Source organism: Schistocerca nitens, chromosome 5 (assembly GCF_023898315.1).
Source record: "Schistocerca nitens isolate TAMUIC-IGC-003100 chromosome 5, iqSchNite1.1, whole genome shotgun sequence".
NCBI classification, from domain to species: Eukaryota; Metazoa; Arthropoda; class Insecta; order Orthoptera; family Acrididae; genus Schistocerca; species Schistocerca nitens.
This window is the reverse complement of record NC_064618.1, coordinates 192,181,450-192,194,649: the sequence shown is the minus strand read 5'-3', so window position 1 is coordinate 192,194,649 and position 13,200 is coordinate 192,181,450. Positions and strand designations below refer to the sequence as shown.

At 43.6% G+C, this 13,200-nt stretch overlaps 1 protein-coding gene across 1 annotated transcript in view; it reads right to left on the bottom strand.

Moving 5' to 3' along the window:
• LOC126260338 (nephrin-like) overlaps nt 1–13,200 on the bottom strand; it is a 226,713-nt gene that overhangs the window by 206,812 nt on the left and 6,701 nt on the right. The window contains exon 2 of the mRNA XM_049957663.1: nt 10,631–10,741. Within this exon, the coding sequence (XP_049813620.1) occupies nt 10,631–10,741 (111 nt within the window). The remainder of the gene's footprint in view (nt 1–10,630; nt 10,742–13,200) is intronic.

Sequence of the window (13,200 nt, the reverse complement as noted above, 5' to 3'; positions counted from 1 at the left end):
TTAGCACAGGAGAGGAATTGGTGACAGACTTGTCAGAAGACTGATGAGAAAAAAATTAGTATTGCATCTTTAGCCAATGTATCGCAAACAGGTTTGAGCCGTAAAAATTGCTGTTTTGAAGAGCACGCCGCAGCGCGTAGTGTGAAGCAATCGCCCTCCGTTTATGGCGGTGGCGCCGCTGTGACAATCGCAGCTTTGGTGTCTCCCCTCCCTCTGGTGGGAAAGGGGAAAGGTAGCCTGTTTACGTGCATTTAAGGGGCGCTATGAGCTCACCAGTCGGTGAGTCTGGGTCAGTCTCTCGTCCCCAGCTTGCTAGTCTGTCTCTCGTCTGCATTTGTTAGGCAGTTAATATCTGTTTATCGTTCGGAGTGCTAGTATGTCTGTCGTTCGGATCAATCTTTAAAGCCGGCAAAATGAGAGTCTTTCCACTCCGCCAGTAAGGGAACTCAGCGTGTGGTCGAACGGTCGGGGCTTAGCTCCTGCATCAGAGTCTGCACGTTAGGCCGCGCGTCTGCTCGAGTTTGCTCAGGCAATGGTCATTGGCGATTGGATCTATCGGTTGGTCGGTCGCGCACTGAGACACAACATGACTTGTCCGTCTTGAGCATCGGCGCATGTGAGGTCGCCACGTGAGTCCAGTGGGCCGCGGTCGACACGAGAGCAACAGGAGTCAACCCACGACATCGGCCTGCCCGGTGCGAGCTGCGACGCCGTGGGACGAGAGATCGGGGCGCCTTCCTGCGTCCGTTGAAGCGGCTGGCAGCGGACGGTTCAGGAGAGCGATATGGGGGAGCTGCGCCAGGTCCTCTCGAGAAATCGCAGTTTATTATAAGTGATTGGGTATATGTTGATTTACTCTTGTTAAATTGTACTTGTTTTCTTGGTGAGGTCACCAGTCGTTTTGTTTTGGGGTCGTCCCACCATTCTTCTCCAATTGCCCACCCGCAGGAAGGTGGTTGTTTATAAATTGGGTGGTCCGGTTTTCGCTTGTGAAGTAGGGGCAGGTTAGAGTAACCTGCGGTTCGGGTTGTCGGTAATCTCCCTATCACTCTACCGTACGTTAATAGCTGCCTCTGTCATGCTTGTCGGATTTGGTGTGTTAACGAATTTATTTCTTGGAATGTAACGGCCTTATACCTGAAATGTGCTTTGATCTTTGGAAACTTTGGTATTACTGCCTATGATCTTGAGAGGCGGTATCTGTGAACTGTAGAGCATCTTAACTATTGTTTGTCCAACCTTGTAGAATTTTATATGATATTGCATTTCATGGGCTTGTATTTAAATGATCATTTTAGTATATAATGTTACCACCCTTTCACCGTAAGACTTTTCTTAGAAGTTAAAATCAAGTTGCACCTTCGGTGGAATGGTTAATATTTTAATTGTTAGTGTTTTGTACCATTTCCAGCCCTCCTACGGGCGTGCATAATTTTTGTGCTTGTGTAAATTGTTAAAACTCTTAGTTTAAAGTAATCTGGTGTGTTGCAGATTTGCACCAGTGTAGTCTTTCAGAGGCTGCTGTGAGCGGTCGTAACTACGGCCGTGTCAAAAGTGAGCCGCAAGGTTCTCTGCCCGAAAGCTCATACAGTCATATCTTGTTTCTTTCTGCCTCTGAATAAATTATAAATCTGATATTTAGAAGGTGCATTCTGATTATAATTTTAGATCTGTTTCTTTTAGAAAATGCTTTGAGCCACTATTAAGGTGAAAAAAATTCCCATTTGTTAAAAGGAATTTGGTTATCATTTCATCAGTTACTCCCTCGCAACTACTTCCATGCTTACATATTGTGATTAAGTGTGTTTATGTTCTTGATGAATCGCTAGTAAATGAAATAAATTCTTATCAATATTCTTTGAAAATAAATCATGGTTCATGGTCAAACAAGAACAGTGAAAAAATGTAGAAACGAAGCGAGCCACATAGTTCAGCACCTTTAGACGCATCCATCAGTTGAGAATATACTGTGCCGATCATCACAATAAGTTCCACGTTTGTCGGCAGTAGAGATACCCTTCGCTGCTTCCAGAATTCAGTAAAGAGAGTTCCTTTAGAAAGCAGCGCCATCGCGGAACCACCGTTTGCACAGTGGAGATATGAAATTCGATACGGAGGCTTTGCCCGCGGAGAGCTGGTGGCTCCGGAAGAAACAGCCGAAGGCGGAGCGGAGCGACAACAGGGGCGCGGATGGGGGTGGTAAGCTGCCTTGGGCGCGACGCGAGGCGGGCAGGGGCCCTGCAAACAAGGCGCCGCTCCAAGGGCCCGCCGAGGGCCGACCGAGGGCCTAGTCGAGGGCCGCGCCTCTCGGATTACACGCTGACCCAAGAGGCCGGCGTCTGGCGGGTGCGCAAACTAGCTGTCTGCCGCGACGCGCCACCGACACCACAAGCCGGAGTGCCTGCAGCTCCCAAAGACACAGTGACTGCAAAGCACTGGATGAGTTCGCGAGGCTGTACTTGCAACAACAGAGAACAAACATACAGCACGATCCATTGCAAGCTTTTCATTTTTTTTTTTTTTTTTTTTTTTTTTTTGTGAGGGTGGTTTGAGTCATCAGTCTTTTGACTTATGCGGCCCGCCACTTATGCCTCTCCAGCGCCAAACTCCTCACCTCAGTGTAACACTTGCAACTTACGTCCTCAATTATTTGCCGGATGTGTTCTAATCTCTCTCTACCTCTTCGGTTTTTGCCCTCTACAGCTCCCTCTAGTAGCATGGATGTAATTCCTCTGATATCTTAACAAATATCCTATCATCCTGTCTTTGTCAGTGTTTTCCACATATTCCTTTCCTCTGCGCAGAACCTCCTCGCTCCTTACCTTATCAATCCATATAATTTTTCAACAATCGTCTGTAGCGCCACATCTCAAATGCTTCGATTGTTTTCCGTTCCAGTTTTCACATAGTTCACGTTTCACTACCATTCAATGGTGTGCTCCAAACGTACATTCTCAGAAATTTCTGCCTGAAATTAAGGCCTATGTTGCCTACTAGTAGACTTCTCTTGGCCAGGAACTCTCATTTTGTCAGTGCCAGTCTACTTTTGGTTCAAATGGCTCTGAGCACTATAGGACTTAACATCTATGGTCATCAGTCCCCTAGAACTTAGAACTACTTAAACCTAACTAACCTAAGGACAGCACACAACACCCAGCCATCACGAGGCAGAGAAAATCCCTGACCCCGCCGGGAATCGAACCCGGGAACCCGGGCGTGGGAAGCGAGAACGCTACCGCACGACCACGAGATGCGGGCAGTCTACTTTTGATGCTCCCGTTGCTCCACCCGTCACTGGTTATTTTGCTGCCTAGGTAGTGGGAGTCCTTAACTTCATCTAATTTGTGGCAATGAATCGTCATGTGAAGTTTCTCGCTGTTCTCATTTCTGATACTTCTCATTACTCCCGTCTTTCTTCGATTCACTCTCAGTCCAAATTCTGAACTCATGAGACCGTTCATTCCATTCGGCAGATCATGTAATTCTTTTTCACTTTCACTCAGGATAGCGATGTCTTAAGCGAATCGTGTCATTGATAACCATTCACTGCGAATTTTACACTGCTGGCCACCGTAAATGCAACACCCTGAAGGAACCATCCGAATCAAGTGAAATTTACACCATGGGTTTGCAGCGATGAGATATGCAACTGATTAGAATTTCAGCACAGACGCACATCACGCGCGCCTGTGGCGCCACCTCATAGTGCCATTTAAGCCTTGGCGATTTCGACGAGTGTACGTTCGGCACATGTGTTTACCTTGTGGTTGTTTCACAAGACGATCAGTTATGCCTCGTAGACAACAGCGAACATCTTTTGATCAAGTATCCGAGTTCGACAGAGGAAGGATAGTGGCTTACCGAGATTGTGGATTATCATACAGAGAAATCGCTAGTCGTGTTGGACGAAACCAAACAACTGTAATGCGGATATGTGACCGTTGGATGCAGGAGGGTACGACGGACCGACGTGGTCGATCACATTCACCTCAGTGCACCACTGCACGTGCTGATAGGCAAATTGTGCGCATGGCAGTGACGGATCGCTCAGTGACATCCCGAACCATAGCACAGAACATTGCGTCTGTAACGCATCATCCAGTGTCTGCGCGTACCATTCGACTCCGTTTACAGCAGAGTGGTCTGTCCGCAAGACGTCCATTGCTTCGTCTACCATTGACGCAGAACCACAGACGTCTCCGTCGCCAATGGTGTGATGACAGACGGATGTGGACGGCAGAATGGAATGACGTTGTCTTTACTGACGATGCACGCTTCTTTCTGCAGCACCACAATGGTCGGATTCGAGTGTGGAGACACTGTGGAGAGAGGATGCTGGACAGCTGCATTATGCACCGCCACACTGGTCTTGCACCGGGTATTATGGTATGGGGCGGTATTGGATATTACTCTCGCACGCCTCTAGTACGCATTGCCGGTACTCTAAATAGCCGGCGCTATATATCCGAGGTGCTGGAGCCAGTTGTCCTTCCTTACCTTCAGGGCTCGGCCACAGCCATATTTCAACAGGATAATGCGCGACCACACGTGGCACGCATTGTCCAAAGGTTCTTCGTCAATAACCAGATTGAATTGCTTCCCTGGCCGGCTCGCTCTGCGGATCTTTCGCCGATAGAAAACATATGGTCCATGGTTGCTCAACGAGTGACCCAGATTACATCCCCAGCTGCCACACCAGATGATCTTTGGCAACGTGTGGAAGCTGCTTGGGCTGTTGTACCCCAGGAACACATCCAACGTCTCTTTGACTCAATGCCGAGACGTGTGGCAGCGGTGATCTCCAACAATGGCGGCTACTCTGGCTACTGATTCTGGCAGGAACCACATGTCACAGACGTCTGTAAATGTAATCATTTGATACTTGATAACATGTTATCTACAAAATAAATCTTGTTTTGCTACCTCTTGTCTTTCTTGGTGTTGCATTTACGGTGGCCAGCAGTGTAGTTCCTCTCCTGATCGTTTGTTTTACATCCATCATTGCTTCTTCGATGTACAGACTGAACGGAAGTGTCGAAAGATTACATCCCTGCCTTACACCCTATTTAATCTGAGTACTTAGTTCTTGAATTTCCACTCTCATTATTTCCTGTTGACTCTTGTACATATTGTTTCTCCCTACTGCTTACCCCACTTTTTTCAGAATTATGGACATATTGCACCGTTTTACATTGTAAACGCTTTTCTCACCTAAACCACTTCTATGAATGTATCTTGAATTTTCTTTAGTCTTGTTTCCACTATCAAACGCAAAGTCAGATTTGCCTCTCTGGTACCTTTATTTCTGCAATTGTATGTAAATTCTTAATGATCACTGACTGCCAATAATGCTGTCTCACTTCAGTTTTCGCCAACTCTAATTTGGTTCTATTTCCCAATACCATTGTACATCAAGACCTCACATCTCTAGAAATCGTCTCCCTCTTCTTCCTTCATATACTACGCAGATTTTCTGTTACGGTATTCCATCACTTGCAGGGTCTTCCTACATTTCCTTTTACCGTGCATCTACAATTGAGCGCCTTCACGGGTAATCTTTCTCCGTCAATACGGTCTACATGTTCCTTCTATTTTCTCCAATTTTCCTCTATCTTTTCATTTTTTTATGTTATATGTTCCTACATATTTCCTTTATCTTCTTTTCTTTTTCGAACTTCACCTCTTTAGATCTTCACATTTATAGAAATTTGAATCAAAACGCAGGAAGACTAGATGAAAGACTTAAAATTATTTCATACTCCTTTCATATTTTGTAATATTTTATTCTGCAACGGTATCTTTATCATTTTTGACCCACAGTTTTCTACACTTAAAATCACACTGGTATTTGAAAGGTATTTCTGTTTCATTTTTTTGAAGACTGCAGTCTGTCTCAAGTAGCCACAATGGGGTTCTCATCCTGCGTAGATCTGTTAGCTTGAGAACATGGCTTGTTCGTTTCAGTGCTCTGTAGGAGGCAAAGAAACTCGTTTCCTTATTCTCCCAGGTAGCAGCTCCAACCTTTGAAGCCTTGCGTCTCCTCATGCTTGGTGACGCAAAGAGGTCCCCCTGCCTGAATTTTGATGAACCATGAGACATCAAGCTGCATTCGGGCTACTTTCGAACAGGTATTTCAAGCGTTAATTTTGCGCGGCCTCTTTGACCAGCACATGATAACCACCTTTCCTCCCCCACAAAGTCACTTTTCCACTTTGAACGAGGGAGAGAGGCTGCCTTCAGTAGAGGAATTGTATTCCTGACGTCGATGTGTAACCATGTCTTCATAGTGGACACAGATTTAGACTAGGTTGCCATGCGTGAGGTAAATCAGGAATCCAGTAAACTTGAAAGCATCAGCGCTTTCTTTCTCTCCTCTGTTCCTACCCCATTCTTTATTTATGCTTTTGCGTGTGAAATTCATTCAATGTCCGTTTAGCTGTGCTGGACTCAGCACCCAAGCATTTGGACATAACCTGATGGGATTAAATATTTCCTGGAGACATACTGCTCTGGAGACATATAGGACTTGAAACCAGGTTACCTGCTTAGTAAGCAGACGTCGTATCCACTGCACCACGTTGGCACTGTGGTTAACACAGCTGCATGGACTGCCCTGATACGGAGCGCTCCCTTACGGTGAGACTCAGTATGCCTCCAGGAAAAATGTAATGCCATCAGACCAATATATCAACTACGCTTGATAGACACATAGGATTTTGTCCTTACGCAGAAAGCTAGACGATAAAAGATGGAGATAATCAAGATGGACTGAAACAGGAATTAAAGTTTGCGTTAGGGAAGGTACTAGATTATGGTGGTCCATGCAGGTGAGTCAGCAGCAATGCCAAGGTAATGTAATGGATAGTACGTCTGCATTGTAAGCAGGGACATGGGTTCAGGTTTCGACCTTGGCACAAATTTTAATTCATTACTTCAGCTTCTGTCCTTATTGAAGGTTTTTGTCCGTTAGGTCTCGTGCACTTGGAGAGACTTGACAACCGTGTTAAGTAACTTCACCTGTTTTTCATCCGTCTGTTTCGCGAGTCCTATATTCGATTCAGTATTTCTCAGGTGACGTGAATATCTTTAGAACCGTCAATTTCCGTGAGGCATGAGCTTGTTGCTTTGTTCCTGAATCCTGGGACCACGTGGTGAGTGGCAGAATTTGGTATTTCTTAATAGAACAGTAATTATTCGCGGCTGAGGAACCCATAATTTGCACTGTAGTATGCTACAGATCGTGTGATGAATGCTCTAGTAATTTACCTAACATGGAGAAGGGATGCTTCTTCACTATCGTTCCATCCCTATGGCGAAATATTTCCCAGATTATCTACCTCAGAGTTGGCTGCATGTTAACGGTCCCCCATTTCTTTGTAACCACTAATGCAGTAGTAACAATCAGGCTCCGTCATTCTCTACTTTTTTACCACACGATTCCTTACTGAGATACTCGAATAAGCGTTCACGCAGATATAGTGTTAAATTGTGGCCGGCTCGTCATCTCCCGATTGTAATCAATAGTGAAACTTGCTGTAATAAACGAATGTTGGAAATTCCTTCTTTTAATGGCATACAGCTCCAATGAAACCGTAAACGAAACGTTTGAAATTGCAAAGAACTTTTCATGGTTTCTGTAAGAGGAACAAATAAACTGATAAACATTGCATTTCGTTCTGATACGGTCGTCAGGGATCTCCCGTTGTTGTTGTGCTGCTGTTTTGCTAAATTCAACCTGTCGATCAGGGCTTTACATTTCAAGATTCATTCCGAATATTACAGTACGAAAGAGTAGTTGAACGTCGCTCCTCCTAGTAAAGGAAGAATCGTGTCTCATTGCTAGACAGCAAAACAAAATTCTACTTGATGTCTTGAAAGATAATGCTTGATTTTGGAAGTTATTGTCAAGGAATCATACCCTTTCCAACTTATTCCGTTGAATTACGAATCCTAGCAAAATCTTGTTTCACAAACCCAGTGACCTCTTGTCGAAACTTGGTGCAGTGAGTGGCAGTTAATGCTTACGACTGCTTTAGTTGTTATTTGGGTATAACCTTCCTTCGAAAAATGAGATCTCTGTGTCCATGGTAGTGGCTTCTTTGTACTGGAACTTCCGGTCCAGGTAAAGAACAATTACAGGATCTACTGAAGTGAATGAACAGTCTAGTGAGTACAGAATCTGAACTGAGAGTACGCTGAAGAAAGGCGAAAGTACTGAGAAATGTCAGAAATCTGAACAGCGAGAAAGCTAACATCAGGATTGATGGTCAGGAAGGAGATGAAATTAAGGCATTTGCTACCTAGGCTGCCAAATAACCCATAATGGAAGGTGCAAAGAGAGTATCGAAAGCACTCTAGCAGTAGCCAAAAGGGCATTCCTGACCACGAGAATTCGACTATTATCAAACAGAGACCTTAATTTGGGAAATAAATGTTTATTCGTAAAAGGATTAATCCAAACCACATAATTTTAACGTCAAACACAGAAAAAAGGGAAGAGCTGCAAATATAAAAGATGAAATTTTAAACATTTTAACACTCGGTACAAACCAGTCCAAAGTTGCAAATTTCACTCTTTTTATTCACTCGATGATTGGTTTCGGCACGAAACAAGTTATCGAGTGAATAAAAAGAGTAAAATTAGCAAGTTTGGACTGGTCTTTCGTTGTACTGATTAAAAGAAGTTGCTGAGTCACAGCTACTCCAGCATACTTAAGCTCGTAAATTTTATTACTGATCTGAAATTATTTCTTTCACATGATACAGCTCATGCACTGATTATGCAGGAAGCCTAAGTTGCTGTTAAAGACACACTCAGAGATGAAGCAGAAACAGGAAAAGGTGGATAACAAACATTTCCCTTCTCAATTTCACTAATGTTGACACCCGTTCCTCCAGCGATCGGCAGGAGAACTGTGATACCAGCTGCTATCATCTATTAGTGGATAGAAAATGCCTTGCTACCAGCGTATCATTCAAAATTCATGTGTAAAAATGTGTCCTGAGCCGTGGCAAAAAATTGCTGTTTTGAAGAGCGCCCCGCAGCGCGTTGTGTGAAGCAGTCGCCTTCCGTTTCTGGCGGTTGGGCCGCTGTGGCAATCGCAGCTTTGGTGTCTCCCTCTGGTGGAAAAGGGGAAAGGTTGCCTGTTCACGTGCATTTAAGGGGCGCTAAAAGCTCGCCAGTCGGTCAGTTGGTCACCCGGGTCAGTGTGGGGCAGTCAGTGTCTGTCTGTCGTCCGGAGTGCTAGTATGTGTTAGGCCGCTAGTCTGATCGAGTTTGTTCAGGCAGTTTTCATTGGCGGTAGGATCGATCGGTTGGTCAGTCGCGCTCTGAGGCACCAGATGACTTGTCCGCCTGGGCGTCGGCGCATGTGAGGTCGCCACGTGAGTCCAGTGGGCCGCGTCGTATTAGCGAGGGGTAGTGGCTTCGCGGCCGACACGAGAGCAACAGGACTCAACGCACGACATCGGTCTGGCCGGTGCGAGCTGCGACGCCGTGAGACGGGAGATCGGCGCGCCTTCCTGCGTCCGTTGAAGCGGCTGGCAGCGGATGGTTCGGGAGAGCGGTTTTGGGGGTGCTGCGCCAGTTTGTTAGAAGTTAAGTGATTCGTGATATGTTGTTTCATTTACTTGTTAATCCTACTTGTTTTCTTGGTCAGTCTCTCGTCCCCAGCTTGCTCGTCCGTCTCCCGTCCGTATTTGTTAGGCAGTTAGTGTCTGTCTGTCTGTCGGTCTGCCGTACGTTAATAGCTTCCTCTGTCATGTTTGTCGGATTCAGTGTTAACGAATTTATTGCTTGAAGTGTAACGGCCGAATTCCTGAAATATGTTTTTATCTTGCCTATCATCTTGACAGGCGGTATTGTGTAATGTAGAGCATGTTTGGCTAACCTTGTATATTTGATGTGAGACTGCATTTCATGGGCTTTTATTTAAATGGTCATTGTAGTATATAAAGTTGCCACCCTTCCACCGTAAGAGTTTTTTTAATCAAGTTGCACCTTCGGTGGCAAGTTAGTCTTTTAATTTTAGTGTTTTGTATCATTTCCATCCCTCCTACAGGGTGCATAGTTGATGTGCTTGAGTGAGTTGTTAAAATTTTTAGTTTAAAGTAATCTGGTGTGTTGCGGATTTGCACCAGTGTAGTCTTTCAGAAGTTGTTGTGAGCGGTTGTCACTATGGCCGTGTCAAAAGGGAGCGGCAAGGTTCTCAGCCCGAAAGCTCATACATTAAAAAAAAAACATTGTAGTTTCGGCCTCTGAATAAATTGTAACTTGATATTTAGAGGGGGCTTCCCCTAAAAAAAAAAAAAAGAAAAAAAAAGCTTTTAGGAATAAAATTTCCATTTGTTGAAAGAAATTTGATTTATTTTCATCACTGGCACACTGGCAACTGCTTCCACGCTGACATAGTGTGATTAAATGTGTTAATGTTCTTGATGAATTGCTAGTAAATAAAGAAAATTCTTAAGAAAAAGTTTTGAAAGTAAATTCACGGTTCATGTCCCTAGGTAAGAAATAGCGCCGGTCGGCAGTTCTTATTTGTAGGTTACTGGTAGACGTAAATGTAACAGAAATGAAAGGACAGTTTACGGTGGCTGGAATGCGCGCAGGCCGTGACAGGATACTGACCTCCAGACACGATGCACGTGAGCCGCGCGTTGCCTCCCTCCTCGTACGGTCCAGCCACAGCTCCCAGTTTCACGCCGCGCTCGTCGAAGATCTCTGGCCGTTGTGGCGGAACTGTGAATGAAGAAAGGTTAAGTAAGTAGTATTTTTTACCTAATTTCTGTGCAAAATAAGGCTTAAGAAATGCAATCAGTTGCCCCTCATACTAGTCTGTAACCGTTGGCGAACAGCAGAAAACAGAAGTAAATTCCGGTAAACCAAACGACAGTGCCGTGAATATAGTTTGTAAACATCGAAAAGCATACTACTGATGAGTATACGCTCTTCTTATTGTTAAACATTGCTGCGTAGATACGCAAGTGGAAGTGATAGTAAACATAAATAATTTTCTTTTAATTTTATTCACAGACTGTAACCCCACAGGAGTTCTCGGTCTTTCAAACGTAGTAGATCCTGTTCTCAACATCCGGAACTGTTAATATTTGAAATGTCGATCATTCCGCAATACGCCATGATGCTATCGCCCAGCCATGGTATAATCGTCCAGCGACACGTTGTGCATGATAAATGATAAAACGATGTTCTGCAATACTTATCTCACTCACTAAGTGGGCAGCTTAACGTATTTTCTCTTGTGAATGTTTTGCGATCAAGACTTCCCTGCGAAAATTTAAATGTTGTAGATCTCAGGATGAGACAGTAAATATCGTTAATGTGGCAGAATTGTGGCACATGTCTTGTAATTTTGTAATGTTAAAGTTTTTTTGGGTTGTCTTAATGGTGAAATATAACGATGCTAGAAACTCTGTAGTGTCTGCTTTGTAGAAACATGTGTTACTGTGTAACAATATGGCAAAGTAATGGACGCTTCGTTATCATTTGACACTAATGCTGTAGTCATAAACTGTTATGGAACTGAGAAAACATTTTAATACAGACAGCTTTCGGAACGTCCTATGCATGACAGGTAATTTAGGCACGAGGGAAAGTTGCAAAACACGATGCGATTATGGAATTTAAAAGGCAAAGTATAAATCTTAGGATTTTATATTTGCGTCCTAATCAAGGAGTGTAAAACACATTGATTCCAAGTATTATCAGAAGACTGTATATTACATCTACTTCTGTATCGCTCAGTCGATAAATCAGTAACTACTAGATACGCAGAAGATACGTCATATCTGATTAATATTACTGGTACGAAATCATGACATAAATTCTGAGCGCAAACTTTGATTTCACCTGTTCAAGATGTTCACCGTAATGTAGACAATTCTTTTGGTTAACATTCCAGACATACATACATAACAAGAGTATTACTTTCAGAATAATTAGATATATTAGAGCTCAAAAGTTATACAATATTTCTCAAACAGCATATCAGAAATATTATAAGTCACTGTTAGCGTTACTAAAAAGACGTTATGTACGGAACAGTGTCAACATAAAATAACGATGAACCATAAACCAGAAATACAGATTCCAAAAGTAAGTTTACTAGACAAAACAAAAAATACAGCCCTCGCCAGCTGTAATCAAAACTTGACATCGAAGCTGCAGGGCTTCTCCTAGGTGCCATAATGCAACACGTGATGCCTAGGAAACGACTCTTTGAAGGAATGCTACGAAAGTCGTTTTCAAACGAAAAATGGATATTAGGATTTAACATCCCGTCAACATTGAGGACACAGGAGTCAACAAACTCTGTGTGTCAAAGTTTGGGGAAGGGAATTGGCTGTGTACTACTAGAAGGGCAGAATTGAAATTCAAGGCGAAGAAATAAAAATTTGAAGTTTGCGGGTGAAACTGTAAAATTGTCAAAGAGAGCAAAGTACTTGGAAGCACAGTTGAACCGCATGGATATTGTCTTGAAAAGAGTTCCTAAATGGGCTATCAACAGAAATACAACAACGGTAAGGAATGCAATCGAATGAGATCACGTGATTCCGACAGAGGTAGTAGACCAGTTTTGCTATTTGGGCAACAAAATAACCGATGATGGTCGAAGCAGGGAGGATATAAAATGCAGACGGAAAATAGCAAGAGAAGCATTTCTGAAAAGAAGGAATTTGCTACAATCCAATATAAAATAACATTTCAGGCAGTCTTTACTGAAAGTATTTGTCTGGTGTGTAGCCTTGAATGGAAGTGAAACGTGGACGATCGCAGTTTAGACAAACAGAGAAGAGATCCTTTTGAATATTGGTGCTACAGAATACTGCTAACGTTTATTAGTGGATTGGGTAACTAGTGAGAAGTTTAAGCATTTGAAACACTGTGGTAGAAAAGGATACTGAAGATTGGGTGGGTAGATCGAGTAGCTAATAAGGCCCTGCTGACTCTAACAGAGTAAAACGGAAATTTATTGCGCAACTTGACTAAAAGAAGGAAGAAATTTATAGGACACGTGATGAGGCATCAAGGAACCATCAATTTGGTAACTGAAGAAGTGTATGGGGGATATAGGGAGCAGTTTCTGTGAAGAGATGAAGGGGCTTGCACAGGATAGATTAACGTGGAGAGCTTCATAAAAGCAGTATACGGAACATCATTCATAGTAACTTTAGTACTTG